Source organism: Lepus europaeus, chromosome 2 (assembly GCF_033115175.1).
Source record: "Lepus europaeus isolate LE1 chromosome 2, mLepTim1.pri, whole genome shotgun sequence".
NCBI lineage: Eukaryota > Metazoa > Chordata > Mammalia > Lagomorpha > Leporidae > Lepus > Lepus europaeus.
In genome coordinates, this window is record NC_084828.1 from 8,792,253 (window position 1) to 8,815,788 (window position 23,536).

Consider the following 23,536-nt stretch of genomic DNA (forward strand, 5'->3'; position numbering starts at 1 on the left):
CCATCAAATAATAAGACAAAAACAAAAACAAGAAAAAGCTCACAGTTAGAAATACGCCCATCTGTGTGACCTTGTGACTCAGGAATGTCTCTCTCAAGAACCCCGGAGCAGCCCTTGCAATAGGCAGCTCCCTGTGTCCCAGCCCCTGCGGGAGCCAACCTTGAGCAGAAGCACCTGGCAAATCCACACAGCCTGGCAGCGGCGATCGGCCGGCCCCTGACCCGCTTCTTGGGGTCATTTCCCGCCTCCTGCTTTGGCTCGGCCCCTGTTTTTCCTGCCAACTTCTTTGTTCTCCTGAGCTCCCTGCCTTGCCCACTGCCAGTTCCCAGGCGCTGTCTGCACCTGGGCTGGAGGCTGGCTCCATACTCTGTGGCTGCGAGGAGAGGAGACAGCCTCCGACAGTGGGCAGGAAAGGGGCAGTGGCCAGCTGAGAGCAGACGGCTGGCCGGGGCACAGGCCGCGGACGGAGTGGTACACCTGCTCGCCCTCACTGCCCAGGCCTTCCTCCCAGCCCCGGCGTGCAGGAAGAGGGGTGGCAGGGCTGCCACCTCCCCAGGCCCTCACCTCGTCCCCTTTGCTCTGCGGCGGCCTCTTCACCACCTCCTTCACCAGGTGCAGCAGCGTGTCCGTCTGCAGAGTGCTGAGTGCGCGGATCAGGTCCACGAGCGTCAGCTGCGAGGCACTGGCCACCGGGATGATCTGCCAAGGGGTGGGGGGACACTGACCGCTCACAGAGAGAAGGCAGAACAAGGCCGACCCACAGAAGTGTTCTATGATAGCTGCTCTTGGAGAAAGAACTTTGTTTTCATTAAAGAAAAATGTGGGAGGGAGGGAGGGTATGGTAGGAAGCTCTTCAAACTACACGTGAAATACATGGAATTTGTTCCCTTTTTATAAATAAATTAAAAAAACTGGCTCATTGCCTGAAGGAAGCAATGGACAATCTGACTGTAAAGAATTCTCAGTGGTGCACAAATGTATCGATTTAACTTTTTAGGTTCCTCTTGAGAGTGATGTCCAGAATATGTTCCAGTCCTAGGAGAGGCTGACTCTTACCAGACACGACAGGAAGCCGAGGCTGCCTGGCTCAGAGACGGCAGGCTCTGCAGTTGGCAAAGGTGAACCCTGAGCCGAATCAGCAAAGCTGTTCCGGTGCTCTGCTCCCTTCCCTACTGCCCAGCTCGCGGGCACGCCACGCCAGCAGGAGGCATGGGGTAACAACCCACTTCAGGAGAGTACTTTCTCAGCTGTTTTAAGGATGCAGACCACATGCCACTCCGAGTGGCAATGTTCCTGGACTTAGGTCCTCGCTCTGCCACCTGTCCATCCCGTGACCTTGCATGGGTCACTTGCCCTCTCTGAGTCTTGGGTACTTCAACTGGAAAATGAGATTTTAAAATCTACCACTTGGTGCGGTTGAATCTGTAGAATCCTGAGTACAGGACATGGGAATAAATATCTAACTGATGTTTTCATTAAAAAATTTTTTTGAGACACAGAGAGATGGTGGGGGGAGGTGGGAGGGAGTGTGAGAGTGAGCAAGTGGGGGAGCCACTGGGTCAATCCCCCGAATGTCTGGGACAGCCACAGGGGCCAACACCGGGAGCCAGGGATCCCTTTCAGGCCTCCTGCTGCTCGAGGTGCCCGGTCTGCGTTGCAGGAAGCTGGAGTCAGGCGCAGAGGCAGGACACGGGAGTCTTCAGTGCTGGGCCCAAGGCCTGCCCCCATCTCAACCTTTGAAACAAATTCTTCCTAGTGGACGGTGGGAGGGACCCCAGGGACGGGAACAGAGCGAGCTGGCCCTTAGCTACAGAATCGCGTTCAGTGTCCAGCACACATCAGGAACGGAAGGTGCTGTGGACCATGCGGCAGTAACACTGGCGTCCTGGGACTTACGGAAGCACCTTTGGGAGAGATGTGCTCCGTCTGAAGGAGACAGGGAGAAGGAGACAGAGACCAGGTACACGCAAGCTGGCCGTGGCAGGGAGGCCCGGGCCCGGGAGGCCGCAGAACGCCGTTGTTGTGCACACACACACACAGGCACAGGCCTGACGGCTCCCATTTTCTCCCGTCACGGCCAAGTGCAACCCGCAGACACGAAGGCGGAACCCCACCAGGAAGCGGCCCACCATGGCTTTCCAAGGAGGACCACGAACGGCCTCTCGGGCCAGGGGGTGCGCTCCTGGCTGGTTTCCTCTCTTCAAATGCACGTGTTCCCAGCACTCTCAAGGCCACGGTAAGCACAAGTATTACATGTTAGGACACGGGAGGGAGAGGTGGGCTCCCCTGGCCGTAATCCTTGTTGTTCTGAGACACGGCTTGGAGTTTCGGTGAAACTGATTCAACCATTTCCCCGTGGGCCTCTGAGGTCACCTCTGCTGCCCACGCCCCTTGGGCGTGTCTCTAATGGCTCCTCCCACTCGACCTTTGCCCTCACCTTACTGTGTCGCGGGGCTTTCTTTCTGCTCCACACTGTGGCAACCGCAGCCATCAGCTGCACCCCGAGGTGGGCCGTCAGGGGGTTTAAGAAGTCCAGAATTTTTTGTCTTATGGTCTAGAAAACAGAAAAACAAAGTTACTGCAGAGTGACATGAGGGCTCTCACGTCCCGCCTGGGTACACGTGGCCACCATGTGGTGCAGGCCGAGAGCGGACACCTGTCCTGTTGGTACCTAGCGCTTCCTGGCTGGAGGACCCTGGGGCGCAGGAGGAACCGGAGCCCCGCCTTGGAGGAGCTGGGTGTGTGCGATGGGCACGTGGTGCCACGTCAAGGTGCAGCTGCTCAGGAAGATCTGGGGAAGGGCTGGCCGGAAGCCCCGCAATGCTTGGAGACCGAGTCAGGGCCATTTCTGCGGGGAGACCACTCAGCCTCGGCTGCCCACAAGCACCAGCGAACCAAGTCTTTGCTCACAAGAAACCTAGAACACGGCTTGGACCTCATTCCCCATGCTCCTTTTCGCTGCTCGTGGATTTTTTTTTTTTTTTTTTTTTGACAGGCAGAGTGGACAGTGAGAGAGAGAGAGAGAGAAAGGTCTTCCTTTTTGCCGTTGGTTCACCCTCCAATGGCCGCTGCGGCCAGCGCATCGCGCTGATCCGAAGCCAGGAGCCAGGTGCTTCTTTTGGTTTCCCATGCGGGTGCAGGGCCCAAGGACTTGGGCCATCCTCCACTGCCTTCCCGGGCCATAGCAGAGAGCTGGCCTGGAAGAGGGGCAACCGGGATAGAATCCGGCACCCCAACCAGGACTAGAACCCGGTGTGCTGGCGCCGCAAGGTGGAGGATTAGCCTGTTAAGCCACGGCACCGGTCATGCTCGTGGATTTTTTTCAGTTCCTGAGACCTGCCCACGGTGCTCCTTGTGCAAATCTGGCGCCCGTCCCCACCTGAAACACCTGCCCAGTTAAATCCTCCCCACCTGGGGTCCAGCTCAGCCCGCTGCCGACTCCCGGCAACAGTCAGGTTCCCTGGTGGGCCGCACATGGCCAGAGCAGCCTGCACTGTCAGCCTGCACATGCAAACAGGGCCCAGTGCACTGCGGCACACAGCGGCTGAGTGAACGGATCGCTGAGTGCCTGCTATGTCCCCCTGGCCGTGCTGATCTCCCATCAGAGCCTGGCACTGGGCAATGGGGTGGGGGAAAGGGGCCCATCCCCCTGTGCCAGTGCCGTGTGCTGGGACCTGCAGGCTAACTAAGCCTCTTTCTTTAATAAGGTTCGCCTTCCTCAGGTACTTCATTGTGTAACAGAAGCCTGATGAATTCGTTCTCCATCAGCCCATGGAGTAGGGCGACCACAGAGCCTGTATACAGGGAGGAAACTGAGCATGAGAGGCTGTGAGTTTCTGAATTTTTGTTTTTAAAGATTTATTTGAAAGGCAGAGTGACAGAGGAAGCAGAAAAGAGACGGAGAGGGAGAGACATCTTTCCTTCAGTGGTTAACTCTCCAAATGGCCACAATGGTCGGGGCTGGGCCTGGCCAAAGCCAGGATCCAGGAACTCCATCCTGATCTCCAACATGGGTGGCAGGGGCCCAAGCACTTGGGCCATCTTTCTCTGCCTTCCCAGGTGCATTGGCAGGAAGCTGGATCGAAGTGGAGCAGCCACGACTTGCTCTGGGATGCTGGTGCTGCAAGCCGAGGCTTACCCGCCGTGCCGCGACACTGGCCCCTGGACCTTTTCCTAAAGCAGGTTCCTGTAGCAGCTTCAAACTCAGGATTCCCTCCCAGGGCACCGTGGGGACCAGCGGTAGGTTCTGGAGGCCATCTGTGCTTCACAGCGCAGGACAACAGGGCCACCAGGAGCTGTGGGTGAGCCCTGAGGCCACGCCTGGCACCAAGGACCCTCCACGGATGCAGCAGTTTTGGGCTGATGGTTCAGCACAAAACCCCAGAGCCGCTCTGATGTGCCGCCCTGAACACAAGACAAGCTGGTTAGGCAGAAATGCCATAGAGCAGGAGAGGGAGCACGTTATCTGCAGAGGGCCATTTGGTTCTATCATCTGCGGGCCATATAGAGCCATAACTTAAAAATCAGCCTGTTGTAGACTTGGATTTTGTTTCCTGCCTGAGATTGCCTTGCCAGGGGTCTGACCAAATGATGTCACGGCCTCACACGGCCTGTGGGCCAGACCTTCCCCACCCTGTGGAGACTCAGGTGAGGACTCTACCTGTCCCTACCTCCAAGGCTACAAAAAAGAAAGGAAGAAAAAAGTAAGAAAAGAGCCCAGACCCACTCACATCCTTATGTTCAATGTACAGGGAGCTCAATCCTCAGAAACAAACTGGAGGGGCAGGCGCTGTGGCGCAGCGGGTGAAGCCACGGCCTGCAGTGCTGGCATCCCATGTGGGTGCTGGTCCGAGTCCCGGCTGCTCCACTTCCGATCCAGCTCTCTGCTATGGCCTGGGATGGCAGTAGGAAATGGCCCAAGTCCTTGGACCCTGTGCCCGTGTGGAAGACCCAGAAGAAGCTCCTGGCTTGTGGCTTCAGATCAGAATAGCTCTGGCTGTTGAGACCATCTGGGGAGTGAACCAGGAGATGGAAGACCTCTCTCTCTCTGTCTCTCTCTCTGCCTCTGCCTCTCTGTAACTCTGCCTTCCAAATAAATAAATCTTAAAAACAAACAAACAAACAAACAAAAAAACCAAACCGGAGACTTGTGTTTCTGACTTCCACCTTGGGTTTCCTGGAGTGCACCCGATTGTGGATGCACACATTCCCATGCAGGGACAACGGAAGACAGAGTAAGGAGAAAGGCCACTCACTTTGGTGGTTTTAAAGTAGACGGAGGAGGAGCCCTTCGCGCCCCCCAGGATGTCGACAGGTCTCTTCTGAGCCTCCTCTTTCCTGAGAACGGTCCAGAGCAGGGCCATGGTGTTAACCACCCGGGGTAGCTCTTCCAAGATGGCGTTCCTGGCATTTCTCAAGTTGGTGGGGTCACCGATAGCCATGGCCTAAAGATGAAAACGAACACGTGAGCCTCGGCTACAGCTGGTGGGGTTGTGTCTGAGCTGCGGGATTCTCTCCCTGGAGAGCCACACATGAGGCTACGGGAAGCACTGTGCTTCCCTGTGCATTTCAACCCTGGCCTGCTTGCAGGGAGAGGCAGCCGGAGTCTGGGGCTCCGCGCTGCACATGCTTTCTGTCATTCGACAAAGAACTGGATGTACTCTAAGCTTAATCATAGATGGCGTGGAGCAACTAGCCGCTATGATGGCTTCCGTCTCCAATTTCATGAACACCAGGACAAGTGAAAACACGTTGCAGAGATGAACACGGGCAGCTTCACACGCCATCCCACACAGTTACATGGGGCAAGGCAGAAGTGCCCGAGGAGCTCAAGCAAGAACAAAACCACATTTGTGTTATTTGCATGCATTTACATACACATTTGCATAACACACCCATCCGCACCACACACTCGCTCCGCACATTCTCGATGCCTGCATATATTTACAATCTGCATATGCATTATCATCATTTGCATACACACATTACTCACAAATGTTACATGCATACTTTACTTATTTGAAGCAGTCATAACCCAATGAAGGCAAACAAAAAATACGAAAATTGTTTCGAATTCACAAAAGAATGTACCTTTTTGTTTTGGTTGGGTTGTTCCAGAAGACAAAAGTGGCTAATGGTTGTCAGGCCTTCCAGAAGAGTGAGTGGATAATCTGGAGAAATGTTCTCCCTCTTGGAGGTTGTGCTGTGGTGAGGACATGAGAAACCGGCTGAGGAAGTTTTGAAAATCAGGCCACAAAGTTTTAATCTTCCCTATAAACATGGCATCAGTCAGATGTCACCATCTTAAATAAACGCACGCTCTCATCATGAAATACTGTTATGACAATGACAGATGGAGCAGGCGCAGCTGGCCAAGGGGCTGAGATGTCCACGTCCCATATTGGAGTGCCTGGGTGTGAGTCCCAGCTCCGCTCCTGACTCCAAGCTTCCTGCCAAAGCAGATCCTAGGAGGCAGCAGTGACGGTTCCAGTCACTGGGTTCCTGCCGCCTACGTAGGAGACTTGGATGGCATTCCCTGCTCCTGGCTTTGGTCCTGGCCTAGGCCCAGCTGCTGTGCACAGTTGGGGCGTGAACCAGCAGATGGCGCTCGCTCATTCTGTCTTGTCTCCCTGACTCTGAAATGAGTTTTTAAATAAACAACAGGCACCTCTTGTGCTATTTTACTTTCGTAATGTCACCTTGGAAAAACGGTTTCGGGTGTTGTAGAATGTCTATGAAGGTGACTCACATTTTTAAGCAGAATTAACAGAGTAGCGGATTTTCCCTGCAATACTGAGAAAGCCTGGGTAGCTGCACGGTGCTAAAAATAAAGCAACCGAACTGGAAGTCCCCTGATGCTAGAGAGGCTGCCGACCAGACTGAAGTCACCTCCCATCAGCACCCGAGGCAAAACGGGTCAACGTACCTGACGGACAGCTTCACAGACTCGCTCTCGTACTGCTTGACCAGCTCGTCCAAGTTTTTGCAAATCTGGACAACAAAGGGAGTCACCGTCCAGCCCAGGGACTTTCCAAAGTACGGCAAGGAGTGCGTGACCAAGCTCACCCAGGCCGGGTGCATGCCGTAGCCGTAGGCGGGCTGCAGGCCCCTCACTACCGCAGACACCAGCAGGCCCTGCGAGGTGAGGGGGTGCGGCTGCACGTACTGCACGGCGCTGATGGCCTGCTGGAAGTTGAGGGTCCTCTGCCACTCCCGGGCCAGCGCCGGCTGGTTTTCGGCCTCCTCTTGCACCTGACCCAAGTGGTGTTCCAAGACGATCAGCACCTGTAGGAGCTTCAGCAGCTCGATCTGCAGAGGGTGCTCGCTCCAGATCTGGTCCTGACCCAGGTTGATGAGGCTCTCCTCGAAGACGCTGTCCTCCAGCAGGGCCCTGCCCCGGTCGGCGGTGGCCAGGCCGTAGCGCTTCTGGCTTGTGTACATGGACGCCGACAGCGAGAGCAGCACAAACTCCTGGACCTTGCACCTCTGCAGCAGGCTGTGGATGAACTCCACGTTCTTCCCCTCCGCGGACTTGGCCACGGAGACCAGCTGGGTCATGATGCGGATCAGCACCTCCACGCTCTTGACCTGCACGTCTCGGTTGCCCAGGATGTCCCGGTGGGAGACCTTCAAGTAGCACGGGTAGTAGGCGCGCAGGAAGCTCAGGCAGAGGTAGGTGAGGAGCTCAATGAGCAGGGAGTGGGGGCACACGTTGGGGGGCTGGCTCTGGAGCTTTCCATAGAAGCTCTGGCCGATGAGGGCCTCCTGGTGGCGAGCCAGGAGGTTGGAGATGAGATTGAGGTGCGCAGTGGAGCTGGTGTCCATGCTGGTGCTGGACACGGCCTCGGTGAACTCCTTCGGGTTGGTTTTGAGCACGGCCTCCAGCACGGAGAAGGCGTACAGGACCCGGCGCGAGTCGTAGGGCTGCAGGTAGAGCAGGATGTGCTTGAACAAGGCCTCCAGCCGCTCCTGCCTCTCCCGCTGCTGCTTCAGCAGCCGGGACGTGGTGAGGGCCTGCAGCTCCACGTCGGCCTCCTCGTCGCTCGACAGCGACTCCGAAGCCTGGGTCTTGTCCGAGTCCGCCCGGGTCAGGCTCAGCCCGGCGCCGGCCTTGAAGCTTTCTGAGTGGAAGGCCGCCAGCAAGGACGGGCGCTTGGGGTACACCCTGCCTGCCATGGGGAGGGCCACACAGCAGTTCTCGTCCGGGCTCAGCTCCTGCGGCTCGTGGGAGGGGGAGGAGAAGGAGGATGTGTTCTCGCTGTCCGTGTGGCCGGAGCTGGTGTCCGCGGACTCGGTGTGCTCGCTGCTGTCCCCAGCACCGTGGGCTGTCTCGTCAGGGAGGTCCACGTAGTAGGGCAGGTCCTCCTCGCTCACTTCACTCCGTGGCGGGCCCTGCTCTGGTTCCTTCTCCACTTCGGCCCAGATGGCCTCGCGGTCGACCGTGGTGAACTGGCTCAGGGGCAGGTGTTCCTCCGAGCTGCCTTCCGGAAGCTCAGGAGCGCCACACGCCTGCTTGCAGGGGGGTTTCTTCCTGTTGAACCAGCGATGCAAGTCCTCTGGAAATGACAGAAGCACAAACGGCTTTAGCACCCAAGGGTGGCTGTGGCGAACAGCTCTGGGACAGTCAAGTCAGACAGCACAGACAGGAAGTTCAATGCGAACAAAATTCCCACACGAAGCCACAGCCCCGGAGTCCGGATCACATTACGGGCAGAAGGCTGACAACGGAAGGGGCGAATCTAGCTACTCCGTCATAGGAAATTTACGTATTACAGCTTTCGGGGGAGAGCAGGTAAAAACCAGGGATCTAAGATGTTGTCCCCGGAAGTGATCGGGCGCCAACGTCCTGTGCCGGGGCAAACTGGGAAGCAGAGCGCAGAGTGCAGACAGGAGACGCGACGCATCAGGGACGTGCCTGCAGCAGGCTGCTGATGGGAGTGAGCTGCAGGGGCCATCGGGCTGAAGGGGAGACGGGGCTGCAGAGTGGTGGGCACGGGACGAGCCCGAGTCGGGGCAGTGTCTGCAGCACAGAGCCAGGAGACAGCCGGCCAGGGCGCCTGCCCAGCCAATCCCCACCCGCTCCCACCCCCAGGCCGTTCAGCCTGCAGTAGGGGGACTTCCTCATGCTTGGACTTCCTCCTTCCAGTTTTTAAGATAAATGTGCTAGTAATCCTGTAAGCAGCCAACATTTGAAGTATTTAAATCTCTTCTGCAAGGTTTGTTTATTTGAAAGGCAGAGTGACAGGGAGGGGAAGAGACAGGGAGTGAGCGATCTTGCATCAGTTGGTTCACTCCCCAGGTGGCCCCAACAGCCAGGGCTACGCCAGGCTGAGGTTAGAAGCCTAGAATTCCATCTGCAGAGGCCCAAGCACTTGGGCCAGCATCTGCTGCTTTCCCAGGCGCATTAACGGGGAGATGAATCAGACGCAGAGCAGCCGGGACTTGGATCGGCTCTCTGATGAGGGATGCTGGGTTTGCAAGTGGTGGTTTAGTCCACTGAGCCACAATGCTGGCCTTTGAGTCTCAAAAAAAAAAAAAAGGATCCCAACACAAAAAAATGATAAACGTTTAAGGAGACGGAAACACTAACTCGCCTGATGTGGTCACTGCACATCGTATCCATGGACTGAATTCTCACACTGTACCCCATAAATAGTACAATTGCTATATGTCAGTTAAACATTTTTACAAATCAGTGAAAGACAAAGGTCTTTGGTGTTGCCAAACATTTCAGTTCTGCAGGTTTCAACCAATCTACGCCCTGAGCATTGCACAGGACCAGGACAGAACATCGGAAATGTAGAAGCTCCACGGAGCGCACCGCCAAGTCCTGAACCTAGGTTTCTAGACGATGGCAGAGGCGGGGGGAGGTGAGCGCTCACGTCCAGCTTCCTCCAGGGACAGATGGTGGGAGCGAAGCCTTCTCTCCCACCTGGAGGTCGGCAGAAGGTACCCAGGAGGGAAGCAGCAAGGAGGTGCTGGGAGACTTTGAAAGCCCAAGCAAAGGAATGCTAAGAGACCTAGCTGCCTTGAATGGCTGTCAACCTTTTAAGAAGGTGCTGAGTTTATACTTCCGTAAGTCTTGCTTTCCTGCAACATGGACTAACAAGTGCCTGCTCTCGGAGAAGGCAGCCAGCTTCCCCTCCCAAAGGGAAGGAGAGCTCACAGGGTCAGCAAGGAAGCGCACACAGAGGCGGGGCTGTTTCATATACCTGCTTTCCTAAACGCTGGGCTTTTTAAAAAACAATTAAATATTTATTTATTTATTTGAGAGGTGTGGGGGGGAGAGAGATATTGATTTCCATCTGCTGGTTCACATCCCAAATGCCTCCAACAACCAGGGCCGGGCCAGGCCAGGCCAGGCTGAAGCCAAGAGCCAGGAACTCCATCTAGGTCTCCCCTGTGGGTGGCAGGAACCCAACCACTTGAGCTGCCCCCTGCTGCCTCAGCAGAAGTTGGAATGAGGGGCACTGAACCCAGGCACGCTGATACGGGATGCAGGTGTCTTAACTGCGGGTTCGAACACCTGCCCCTGGGCTACTTCTCTAGGTAAGAGAAGACTGAGACAGCACAGAGTAACCCACCTAAACAAACTAACTCAAAGTTTAAACCCCACCTAGAAAACTGTTCTCAAGCTATGCTGGGTTAGTGCACCTGGCACAAGCTATGCTGGGTTAGTGCACCTGGCACGTTTACGTAGTTTTCCTTTTCCTTCCCTGTGATCCCCTACATTCTCTTGTGCTACAGATGCCTTCTGGAAATTCTCTGAATAGAAGGTTTCCTTCTTTTGCATTTCTGCTACTGTGAGGAACAGGACTTTGTAGCTGGAATGAACCTCAGAGCAGCAGAAGAGAAACCATTAAGCTCGCAGCTGAACCTTCACAAATGCAGGGGTCTTCAACGAGTCTGTGGAACTGGGTATTGCGGAAAAAATGTATTTCTGCACCAAAATAAACTTACCTTATCTGTTTAAAACTATTTATTGATTGATTTGAAAGGCAGAGTTACAGAGACACAAGGAGAGACTGAGAGAGAGAAATTTCCCATCAGCTGGTTCACTCCCCAGATGGCCACAACAGCCAGGTCTGGGCCAGGCTGAAGTCGGGAGTCTGGAACTCCATCCTGGTCTCTCACCTGGGTGGCAGGGGCACAGGCACAGCGGCCACCGTCCACTGCCTTCCTGGGTGCACGCGCAGGGAGCTGGATCAGCACAGCAGCTGGGACTTGTCTCAGCACCCTGATACGGCAGACCCAGGCAAGGCAAGCAGCAGCGAACCCCGCTGCACCACAGCGCCGGCCCTGGCTTAGCGTTTTATTGCACAGTACTATTCCAAAAATTTGTTTTTCAATAACAAAATGATCTAGTTTTCTGGTGACAGCAGCAAACTCACCACCTGGTATTTCTAGGTGCTAGTTCACCGGGTCCTTACATTTCCAAAGTCCCTTCAGGTTCCCAAAGTCCTTTCTCGCTGTTTGTGTCTACTCAGTACGGAAGCCCAAGTCCCTCCACGCAGCTGCGTCCAGCCACTGTTTTCCCCCTCCCGCACCCAGGGCCCCGTGCGGGCTGCTCACCAGCCGAGTTCTCCTGCTTGAGGCACTGGATGGACGTTCGCTGCGTTTTGGGCTGGAGCAGGAGCAGGAGCACGGGTTCGAGGATGCGCGCCACGTCCCCGAGGGAAAGGGCGCGCACCAGCCAGCCCTGGGCTGCCGCGCTGATGGCACCGTCCGTGCAGGCCAGGCTGTCCAGCACCACGAACAAGGACCTGCGGGCGGGAACGCTGCACTGAGCCCGTGGTGTCATCACACAGACGCCCCGGGGCAGCTGCACCCAAGCTCTGACGACAGATCCCAGCAGGCAAGGACCAGGGCTTCGCAACCTTGGTTTCAGGTCGGAAACACCAGGGGGCGCTTTAAAACCCCAATGCTCAGATCTCTACCAAAATGTGTTCACCTGGGGGTGGGCTCCTTGCTGCACGCCTGTCCTCCCACCTAGCGCTTCAGAGACCCAAACAGCACGGAGGACAGTGTTCCTGCGTACAGTCTACACCTGAGGCAAGCGGTCGGCCACGTGACACGTGTGCACACCCAGGGCAGCTGCCAGACCTGGCCAGGGGAGGCCCCTGCATCTCCTGCCCACGGCCCGAGTCGGGGGCAGGGTCTGAAGCAAGCTGGCTTGCTCACTCCCCGAGCAAGTGAAGAAAACTCCTGCCACGTATCCACACGTGTCCAGCCACAGACGTCACGTGCAGGGGTCACCTCCCCCCACCCCAGCTCCACACGCTGAGCAAGAACCCTGCCGAACTTCCTTCGCGGGAGGGGAACTCTAACGACGACAGCGGCGGCCTCACCTATCGAAGGAGCGATTGTGAGACGTCACTCGGCTGCCCTGGATCTCGCGTGTCAGGTGCCAGATGACGGAAAATCTAAACAGGGCTTCCAGGCGCGTCCCCTGAGCCGGAAAGAGACGAGAGCACAGAGCGTAAGAACAGAGGCAGCGACGGCGACAGCAGCGAGGATGCCACGGTTACTGGTCTGACGTCAGCAGCGGGAAAGGGACAACCCGCACCCGCTCCCTTTTCTCTACCACTTTATCACAGATGCACGGGGAGTAAAGTGTGCGTTCAGGACCTGGCATCGGGGCCGGGCTCGTGGCACGGTGGCAACGCTGGCATCCCAGTTCAGAGCGCCGGTTCGAGTCCCCGATGCTTTGCCTGTGAGCTGGCTCCTGGATGACCCATCAAGAAGGCAGCAGATGATGGCTCAATTGCTTGGGCTGCTGCCACCCATGTGGGAGATGCTGCGGGAGCTCCGGCCCCTGGCTTCGATGTGGCCCAGTCCCGGCCACTGTGGCCATGCATTTGGGGAGTGCAGCAGCAGATGGAAGCAGTGGAGCAGCCAGGACTCGAACCAGCGCCCATATGGGATGCGGGCACTGCAGGCGGTGGCTCTACCCGCTAGACCACAGCTCCGGCCCCTGCTGCACTTCTGATTCAGCTCTCTGCTATGGCCTGGGAAAGCAGTGGAAGATGGTCCAAGTCCTTGGGCCCCTGCACCCATGTGGGAGACTCGCAAGGAGCTCCTGGCTCCTGGCCTCAGATGGACGCAGCTCCGGCCGTTGCGGCTATCTAAGGAGTGAACCATCTGATGGAAGGACCGCCCCCCGCCCCGTAACTCTGCCTTCAAATAAATAAATAAATATTTAAAAAAATTACTTACACAGACTTTGGGCAGATTTCCCTTGCAAACCTTGACCTTGGGACTGCACAGCAGCCTCCAGCCCCGACACTCTGGAGCACCCCCGCTCACCAATCAGGATGCCCAGAGCCCCAGACTTCAGCAGGTGCTTCATAAAGCTTACAGAAAACTACCACGAAGAACCTCTGTGCAGGCTGCAATTTTTGGGGGTCCCAAATCCACTTAGCTTTCCATGCCATTTTTCATCCAAGTGTGTCTCGCGCAGGTACGGCAGTGGGCTGCTCCGGCAGCGAAGGCCGGCTGGGGGCTGCGTCACGGCCGGAAGCACTCACCTTGTCGGGGTCCAGGAGGGCGTGGCAGATGATGTCCTCGCAGATGTTGGCGGTGGGGGCCAGGCAGTGCAGCCGGTAGAACAGCTCCACACAGGTGATGTGGTGCTCCTGGGTCTCCTTGTTCAGCTGATTCCAGAGCACGCGAGCCACCCTCTGGGATGAGAACAAGGAAGCGGAGTCCCCGCGTCAACACAGCAGCACGCACACACGTGCCCTCGCGTCAGTCCAGTTCCAACCCGGATGAGCTGGCTCTGACTTCCATCGCTGTGAGAGCATCCTAGGTTCCCAGACACCCATCGGCATCATATATGACACACAGAATGGAGCAGAACCCAGCCGAGGCCCCCAGCACCGCAGCGCCCAGGCTGTCCATGAAGGCTTCCCACCAGCTGAGGGCACCATGGCCCTGACCCCCAACTTCACCTTCAGGGAGGCAGTCAGCAGGAGACTGCATCCGAGGGAGGGAGGGGAGCAGCCTCAGCCTCCGCCGGCCCTGGGGACCCACCGTGAGCATGGGGGTCTGCGGTGGCCGCTGGGCCAGCGTTGTGGCATAGCGGGTTAAGCCGCTGCCTGCAGTTACACTGGCATTCCATATGAGCACTGGTTTGAATCCCTGCTTCTCCACTTCTGATCCAGCTTCCTGCTAATGTGTGTGAGAAAGCTGCAGAAGATGGCTTGAGTGCTTGGGCCCCTGCCACCTGCGTGGAAGACTCGGATGGAGTTCCATGCTCCTGGCTTCTGCCTGGCCCAGCCCTGGCTGTTGTGGCCATCTGGGGAGTGAACAGCTGAGGATGGAAGACCTCTGTCTCTCCTTCTCTTCCTGTAATTCTGCCTTTGTTTTTTTTTGGTTACACAATTTTTTAAAATAGTAACTCTGCCTTTCAATTAAAGAAATTCTTTTAAAAAAGTACATGTAAGAAAACTGATGCACATACAGAAAGAGGCAGACAACAGAAGCTGTGAGGGCAACCAGATGTCAGATTTAGCAGGCAAACAAATCAGAGCAGCCACTACAAGCATGTTCAAGTATCTAAGAAATCATGGTTAAAGAAGTAAAGAAGGGGATAGTGACAGTCTTGTCAAAAGGTACCAGTGCGTAGGCCAGATGTTTTTTAAAAGAACCAAATGGAAATGCTAGAGTTGACAGAAGAATAACTTATCAAAAAACTTCACTGGAGCAGGCTCAACAGTGTATTTCAATTAGCAAAAGGATCAGAAAAGAAACTTGATCAATAGAAATTAAGAAATCTGTTTGAAGGGTTGGCGTTGTGGCTTAGCAGGTACAGCTGCCTTCTGCGACACCAGCATCCCATATGGGCGCTGGTTTGATTCCCGGCTGCTCCACTTCTGATCCAGCTCCTTGCTGATGGCCTGAAAAGCAGCAGAAGATGGCCCAAGTGCTTGTGTCCTTGTATCCATGTGAGAGACCTGGAAGAAACTCCTGGCTCCTGGCTTCGGCCTGGCCCAGCCCTGGCTGTTGCAGCCATCTGGGGAGTGAACTAGTGGATGGAAGACCTCTCTCTCTATATATATAGATATCTATATCTTCCTCTCTCTCTGACTCTCAAAATAAATAAATAAGTCCCCCCCAAAAATCTACTTGAATAGAGAGAAAAAAGAAATAAAATGAACAGAGCCTTAGAGAAACACGGGACACCATTGCTTCGCCAGCACACAGCTAACAGGAGAGCCAGGAGAGACGAGGAAGGGGCAGAAACAATATAAGAAAGAATCTGAAAAATCCCCAAATTTGTGAAAAACATTAATGTACACATCTAAGAAGCTCAATAAACTCCAAGTGGGATAAAAATAAAGAAATACAGAGCCAGTTATACCCTATTAGAATATGAAAAAAAAAATAGAATAAAAAAAATCTTGAAAGTAGCACAAGAAAAACAAGTCCTCTTTTACAGGGGAACCCCCAAATGATTAACAGTGGCTCCTGAGCCAAGACAGTGGGGGCCGAGGCATCGGGTGACACACTCCAGTGTACGTTCACCCATTGACCTGTGAGTTTGTTACGGGGTGTCCAACGAGTGCTCATTTACTATTCTTATATATAAGAATTACAGTTATGATTAGATTGCACACACTGGTTCTCCTATTCAGAGTGCTGAAGGAAAACAACGATCAGCCGGAAATCCCATGTCTAGCAAAACTACCTTTCAAAAATGAAGGTGACATAAAGACATCCCCAGATAAACAAAAATGCAGAATTTGTTGCTACAGAACCCATCTAAGAGGAGGTTCTTTCAGGTGCATATAAGAAAGAAACAGCCTCAGTGAAAATAATTATGTCACGACAGGAGTGCGGATTTCCTCTCCTTTCTTTAACACTTGTGTAAAGCGACAGGGACCCTATGTCTTGCTGGGCCTACAACACACAGAAACCAACTTGACAGTCACAGCACATCCAAAATGTACTGGAGCACAGAAAAGACGCCAGCCGGTGACGCCGACAGAGAGGGCCGGGGACGCCCCAACAGGCGAACAGAGCAGACTCTGCCTACTTGGTATCCTTTCTTCTCCCAGCTCCTCTAAAAGACAAAGCCATACCTATTGGTAATTACGGCAGTGCATATGGCTGGGTCTGTAATACACACCAGTGTCACCCGTGTAACAAGAAGAGCACAGAAAGTACGGGAACACAGCACGGCAGGAGCCCTGTTTCTGTCTCCCTGGACCAAGTCTGCATAAAACTGAAGATTCCCTGAGACGCACAGGAAACTCTAGAGCAGCCATCAAGAAAATAACTCAAAAATATACTGATTTTGAATGTTTTTGTTGTTGTTGTTAAGATTTTATTTATTTATTTGAGAGGTAGAGTTACAGACAGTGAGAGGGAGAGGCAGAGAGAGAGGTCTCCCATCTGCTGGTTCACTCCACAAATGGCCACAATGGCCATTTTATTTATTTAAGATTTATTTTATTTATTTGAAAGAGAGAGTTACAGAGAGAGGTGGAGACAGAGAGAGAGAGAGAGAGGTCCTCCATCCCATGGTTCACTCCCCAGATGGCCACAACAGCCAGAGCTGCGCCGATCCAAAGCCAGGAGACAGAAGCTTCTTCTGGGTCTCCCACGTGGGTGCAGGAGCCCAAGGGCTTGGGCCATCTTCTACTGCTTTTCCAGGCTACAGCAGAGAGGTGGGTGGGAAAAGGAGCAACCGGGACCAGAACCGGTGCCCATATGAGATGCCGGCACTTCAGCCAGGGCGTTAACCCGCTGTGCCACAGAGCCTGTCCCCATTTTATTTATTTGAAAGAAAGTTACAGAGAGAGAGGTAGAGCCAGAAAGAGAGGTCTTGCATCCAGTGGTTCACTCCCCCAAATGACCACAATCATCAGAGCTAAGCTGACCCGAAGCTAGGAGCCAGGAGCTTCTTCCAGGTCTTCCACACAGGTGTAGGAGCCCAAGGTCTTGGGCCATTTTCTACTGCTTTCCCAGGCCACAGTAGAGAGCTGGATTGGAAGTGGAGCAGCTGGGACTCAAATTGGTGCCTACATGGGATTCCAGCACTGTGGGTGGTGGCTTTAACCCACTGTGCCACAGTGCCAGCCCTAAAATGCATACATATTAAAAGGTGAATCATAGGGTGTGAATCATAACTCTATAAAGCTGTTATTAAAAAGAGAGTTCATCTCAGTTAAATGCCGTTTTTGAGATGCGTTCATTCAGATATGAGTAGGGAAAAAGCCAGCCGGCTTGAAAGTCTTACAGAGGGGCCAGTGCTGTGGCACAGTGGGTAAAGATGCCACTCGCAGTGCCGGCATTCCACATGGGCGCCAGTTTAAATCCCAGCTGCTTCACTTCCAATCCAGCTCTCTGCTATGGCCTGGGAAAGCAGCAGAGGATGGCCCAAGTCCTTGGGTCCCTGCACCTGCATAGGAGACTGGGAAGAAGCTCCTGGTTCCTAGCTTTGGATCTGTTCAGCTCCAGCTGTTGTTGCCATTTGGGGAGTGAACCAGTGGATAGAGGATTCTGTCTCTCTCTCTCTGCCCCTCTCTCTCTCTCTTTTTTTTTTTAAAGGTCTTTTTATTTATTTGAAAGTCAAAGTTACACAGAGAGAGGAGAGGCAGAGAGAGAGAGAGGTCTTCCATCTGATGGTTCACTCCCCAGATGGCTGTAACAGCCAGAGCTGTGCTGAACCGAAGCCAGGAGCCAGGAGCTTCTTACGGGTCTCCCACATGGGTGCAGGGGCCCAAGGACTTGGACCTTCTTCTACAGCTTTCCCAGGCCATAGCAGAGAGCTGGGTCGGAAGAGGAGCAGCTGGGACTAGAACCGGCGCCCATATGGGAGGCCAGCGCTTCAGGCCAGGGCGTTAACTCACTGCACCACAGCGCCGGCCCCTCTGCCTTTCAAATAAGTAAATAAATCTTTTTTTTTTTTTTAAGTCTTACAGAGAGCTGCTGCAAGCTCTACAACACTTTGGAATTCAATGACTCCTTCACACACACAGTTCTACAACGTCTAATAAACCCCTTAGGGTCTCACTTTTCAGGGTATGTGCCGCCCCCTCCACTTGCTGGCAGGGCACGTTCCATCCACAGGTCCTGGGGGGTAAGCAAATCCCTGTCTGCAGCAAACGGCCTCTCCTCCCCTTCACCCATCTCTGCCACGGGCTGGACCAGCAGACGGTATCCAACCCAAGGGGGCCTCACCAGCAGACTGTTTTACAACCTTGACCTTTAGTAGAGAATTATAAGAGCTCCAGGTGCCACTAGCTCTGGGAACCAAACTTGAGGGTCATGAGGCAGATGGAAGGTCAAGGGCCACGGAAAGCTGGCTGGTTGGCAGGGAGATGTGCGGAGCGAGTTCCTGGCGCGGGGAGCAGCTTCCCGTCTGTCTGGGGAGGCCCCAGCTTTACTCCACGCCTGCCGCGCCCTTCCTCTTTATCGAAAGCTTCACAGTGGCTTCCAGTCTCTTGCAGTGAAATGGGCTCTACGATGTATTTCTTTAAACGATTTTCTTATTTTGTCCCCAAGAAAGATGGACAGCATTTGCTTGCCGTCTTCAGCAATAATCTTTCTTAAGTCTGACAAGTCCTAAGAGTCCCTGGAGGCTAAGCCCTCCTACCTCTACCACATCCTTTAATCTGACAAACTGGAGCATGGGTTCTTTCTCCTAACACTCAGGTGAATACAGGGCCGTTACACGTGAAGTCGAATCAGCCCAGATCTAGGTACGAACATTCACTGAGTACCTGCTGCCGCGTCAGAGGTTGTGCATGGGGCTGGTGTTGTGGTGCAGCGGGTGTAGCCACTGCCCGCGACACCGGCATCCCATGTGAGCACCAGTCCCAAGTCCCAGCTGCTCCACTTCTAACCCAGCTCCCTGCTAATGCTCCTGGGAAAGGACCAGAAGATGGCCCAAGTGCTTGGACCCTGCACCCACGTGGGAGGCCCGGATGGGTATTCAGGCTCGCGGCTTCAGCCTGGCCCAGACCTGGTCACTGTGGCCATTTGGGGAGTACACCAGCAGACAGAAGACCTCTGTCTTTCACTCCCTCTCTCTGTTACTTTGATTTTCAAATAAATAAATTAACCTCTACAAAAAGAAAAGAAAAAATGGGCCAGAATTTGCGGCATCCCAAATTAAGCCACTGCCTGGGATGCCAGCATCCCATATGGGTGCCGGTTCGAGTCCTGGCTGCTCCATTTCCGATTCAGCTCTCTGTGAATGCTCCTGGGAGAGGGGCAGAAGATGGCCCAAGTGCTTGGGCCCCTGCACCCATGCAGGAGACCTGGATGGAGATTCAGGGTCTTGGTTTCAGCCTGGCCCAGCCCTAGCCATTGCAGCCATTTGGGGAGTGAATCAGCAGAAGGAAACTCTCTATGTCCCTCTTAAACGAATAAACAAACAAACAAACTAAAAAACCAACCCAAGAAGCTGTGCAGCAGCCTGGGACACGAGGCGGTCTCCGTCTCAGGCAAGCTGTGGGTGCCACCAGGACAGCCCTATTCATGGCCAGTGGCCACCCCTGGGGAACACCTCTCTTGAGAGCAGGGAGTACCTGATAGAAGTCCGTTTTTTCTGCAATAACTTTCAGTATCCCTGGCGCGATGGGAGGCACGGTCACCATCTGCAGCTTGCCAAAAAATGGGTTGTGTCCGGAGCTCCGGGAGCGCTTCATCTTGTCTTCAATGACGAGCGCGAGGGACTGCGAGTGGTTGATCACTTCCAGCAGCGTGGAGATGGCCACGTTCTGGAGGCAGCAGTCGTTCACACAGCAGGCAATCGTCATGAGGGACTTGAGCCAGGCTGGGAAACTGGGGTCGCCGGCTCCTGCAGCCAGGGACAAGCGAGAGCGCGTGAGTGGCAGTGGGTCTGCCGAGGCACCACGGGAGGAGGGCAGCATGCTGACCTTCGGGGGGGAGGTGCTTCTGTGGAAATGAGGTCTGCACGGATGTTGTCCAGTTAGGATGAGCTCTAATCCACTGTGACTGGCGTCCTTGCAAGAGGAAAATGCCATGGCAAGACGGAGACACCCGGGGAGACTCTGCCCTGTGAGGACGCGGGCAGAGTCTGGAGGGAAGCAGCTGCCAGCCACGGGAGGCCACGGGCTGCCGGCCACCAGCAGGAGCTGGGAGAGGCAAGGAGGGCTCTGCCCAGAGCCACAGAGGGAGCGGGGCCGGGCAGCCCTTGGGACTCGGGCCTCCGGAACTGTGAGGGAAGACATTTCTGAAGTCTTCAACCTCCCTGTTTGTGGGGGCGTTGCTATGGCAGCCCAGCAAACCAACCAATAAACCTGCAACAACTGGTGCCATGAAACAGCCTAAGAACCACCTACATTAACACCTCTGATGAGGGCGCTTCAACAAGTGCATGCAAAAATGCAATTAAAAGACAGGCTTATTTTGGTGCAAAAAAAGTTTGAAATCTACACATGCTAGGCATTCTCCATGAGCTTTTGGAAGGTTTCTTGGATGTGCTGGGTTTCTGAGGGGCTGCGCTAGCTCCCCAAGGTACCCTTGGGGCTGGCAGGTTGCGGTGCTGAGGCACTGACATCCATACCGGAGTGCTGTCTCAAGTCCTGGTTTCTCTGCTTCTGATCCACCTCCCTGCTCAATGTACCTGGGAAGGCAGTGCCCATGTGGAAGATCAGGGTGGAGTTCCTGGCTCCTGGCTTTGGCCTGGCCCAGACCTGGCTGTTGTGGCCATTTAAGGAGTGAGCCAGAGTACAGAAGATCTCTCTCTCTCTGTCTCTGTCTCTCCCTCTGCACTCTGCCTTTTAAATAAATAAATAAATCTTTCAAAAAGATACAGACCCAGAGAGCAAAAGTAAATGAATAAAACAAAAACACAATCCTGGTCCTTACCAACTTGCTACAGAGTGAGACAGAAGTCAAAAATGTTTACAACTCATTGACAAACAGGGATGGAAGCCGACGTGGCAGGCATAGGCTGAGCACCTTTATCAGAACGCTGGGCGTCTGGGAGCTTCCCAAGGCAGGGGTGTTTGCACAGGCTTCACAGGCTGGGCAACCTCACCCCGGAAATCCTCACCCCGAAATGCTCTGAAGTCTGAGCTTGCGGGCACAGCTCCAGATCCTCTGTGGCCTCAGCAAGCGGATGGCCAGAGGGGGACCGGCTCCAGGGGAAGGGCCACCCGCTCACCTGGGAGCTGGAAGAGCGTCTCGTAGAGCTGCTCCATCTCCTCCTGGGACAGGTAGACAGGGAAGGTGGCACAGTCGAGCAGCAGGTGGCAGGCAGCCGCAAAGGCCTCCCTGCACTCCTCCCTGGAGCCGCCCAGCTCAATCACCGCCTGCTCCACGTCCCAGTCTCCCTCCTTCTTCCTGCTCGGGCTGCTGGGCAGAGTTGGGGGCGACTCGGAACTCCTCGTCTTGAACGGAGACCCCCGCACTGTGAACAGGTCCGAGAGCATCTGCTTGAACTGGGGCACGGTGATGGGCTTGGCCTCCCAGGAGTTCTTCCTGCCGGGGTTGCCGGCCGCCGGGCGCGGGGTCCCACCCTTCTCCCGCTTCCCCGCTGGCTCCTCGGGCCGGCTTTCCTCCCCGGACGCTGTCAGCTGCACTCCAAAGATGTTCTTGCTGGCAAAGTTGGCGATCAGCTCCTGGATGCAGAGAATCGTCTTCTGCATGCTCCCGCCCTTCTTCCAGACGTCGTCTCGGTCGGGAGACACCTGAGGGACCCTCAGGTGCTCGGACAGCTCCGGCGACGAGGCGCTGAGCCCGATCCCGCTGTCCTCAGATTTCAGTGGGGGGAACGACGCATCTTCATCCCTGGCAATCACTGCCTTTGTTTCTAAAATTACTTCGTTTTCGCCTTTTACTGGACTCTGAAAAAAAGAAAAAGGAAAAGGAAACCACTATTAACATTGTGCTGAGCATCGAATTCTTTAGGAATTCGAGGACCTGCTGAAAGTCAGGAATGCACTTCAAAGCCATTTTTCAGAACTGTAGCCCTTTACAGCAAGAGAATCCATGGAAAGATATCACAACAGTAAGGAGGCAGGCAAAGAAGGGGAGTGGGGCCCCAAGAACAGGCGGAGGGGCCGCACGCCCTGGGGCAAGGCTGGGTTTGACATTCCAGGTTCAAAGGTTGTCTGGGGTGAGCGTTTAGCCTAGCAGTTAAGACGCAAGTGTTCCACGTTGGAGTTGCTGGGTTTGATACCTGGCTCTGGCCCTGGACTCCAGCTTCCTGCCAAGGGAGATCTCGGGAGACAGTGAGGATGGCTCAAGTGACTGGGTTCCTACTACCCATGTGGGAGACCTGGACTGAGTTCCTGGCCTCCGCTTCAGACTGCGCAGCCCTGGCTATTGTGGGCATTTGCAGGGTCGGAGGGGGACATCAGTCAGCGGGATGGGAGCCCACTCTCTCTCTGTGTTGCTCTCTGCATCTCTCAAATAAAAAAAAAAAATCAAAAGCAAAGTAGGTTGCTTATAACTTGTTTCCAACTAACTAAAAGACATGAATGAGCATCTGGCACTGTGGTGTAGCAGTTAAAGCCTCCACCTGCAGAGCTGGCATCCCATATGGGCACCGGTTCAAGTCCTGGCTGCTCCACTTCCCATCCAGCTCCCTGCTATGGCCTGGGAAAGCAGCGAAGATGGGCCAAGCGCTTAGGTCCCTGCCCCCTTGTAGGAGACCTGAAAGAAGATCCTGGCTCCTGATTGGCTCAACCTCTGCCATTGTGGCTATTTGGGGGTGTGAACCAGCAGATGGAAGACTTCTCTCTCTGTCTGTCTCTCTCTCTAACTCTGTCTCTCAAATAAATATATAAATCTTTAGGCCGGCGCTGCGGCTCACTAGGCTAATCCTCCGTCTGTGGCGCCGGGTAGTACCCCGGGTTCTAATCCTGGTCAGGGCGCCGGTTCTGTCCCGGTTGCTCCTCTTCCAGTCCAGCTCTCTGCTGTGGCCTGGGAAGGCAGTGGAGGATGGCCCAAGTGCTTGGGCCCTGCACCTGCATGGAGACCAGGAGAAGCACCTGGCTCCTGGCTTCCGATCGGCGCAGCACACCGGCCGTGGAGGCCATTTGGGGGGTGAGCCAACGGAAGGAAGACCTTTCTCTCTGTCTCTCTACTCTGCCTGTCAAAAAAAAAAATCTTTAAAAAAAACCCCATGAATGAGGAAACTGAGCTAATGGTCAAATAAAGGCATGAAACCCTAAGATGAAGCTGAAAAAAGTATCTGTTCAGCAATATATATTAACATATATAGACACACATATACACATAAATACATATATATGCAGACACATGTTCACTCACATGTATATATGCAGACACGTGTTCACTCACATGCATATATATGCAGACATGTGTTCACACACATATATGCACACGTGTTCACTCACATGTATATACATGCAGACACATGTTCACTCACACACATATATGCAGACACGTGTTCACTCACATGTATATACATGCAGACACACGTTCACTCACACACATATATATGCAGACGCGTGTTCACTCACATGTATATACATGCAGACACATGTTCACTCACATGTATATAGACACGTGTTCACTCACATGTATATAT

At 54.4% G+C, this 23,536-nt stretch overlaps 1 protein-coding gene across 5 annotated transcripts in view; it reads right to left on the reverse strand.

The window, feature by feature from the left end:
* DOP1B (DOP1 leucine zipper like protein B) overlaps window positions 1-23,536 on the reverse strand; it is a 122,178-nt gene that overhangs the window by 28,929 nt on the left and 69,713 nt on the right. For all 5 annotated transcript variants that reach the window (XR_009867289.1, XM_062205328.1, XM_062205318.1 and 2 more), the window contains exons 14-23: window positions 21,143-21,824; window positions 19,539-19,810; window positions 13,527-13,679; window positions 12,348-12,448; window positions 11,572-11,762; window positions 6,926-8,555; window positions 6,091-6,202; window positions 5,256-5,444; window positions 2,438-2,554; window positions 565-699 (exon numbers count right to left, since the gene is read on the reverse strand). Coding sequence is in view for 4 of the 5 variants with exons in the window: in XM_062205328.1 (XP_062061312.1) it covers window positions 565-699; window positions 2,438-2,554; window positions 5,256-5,444; window positions 6,091-6,202; window positions 6,926-8,555; window positions 11,572-11,762; window positions 12,348-12,448; window positions 13,527-13,679; window positions 19,539-19,810; window positions 21,143-21,824 (3,582 nt within the window). In the remaining variant the exon portion in view is untranslated. The remainder of the gene's footprint in view (window positions 1-564; window positions 700-2,437; window positions 2,555-5,255; window positions 5,445-6,090; window positions 6,203-6,925; window positions 8,556-11,571; window positions 11,763-12,347; window positions 12,449-13,526; window positions 13,680-19,538; window positions 19,811-21,142; window positions 21,825-23,536) is intronic.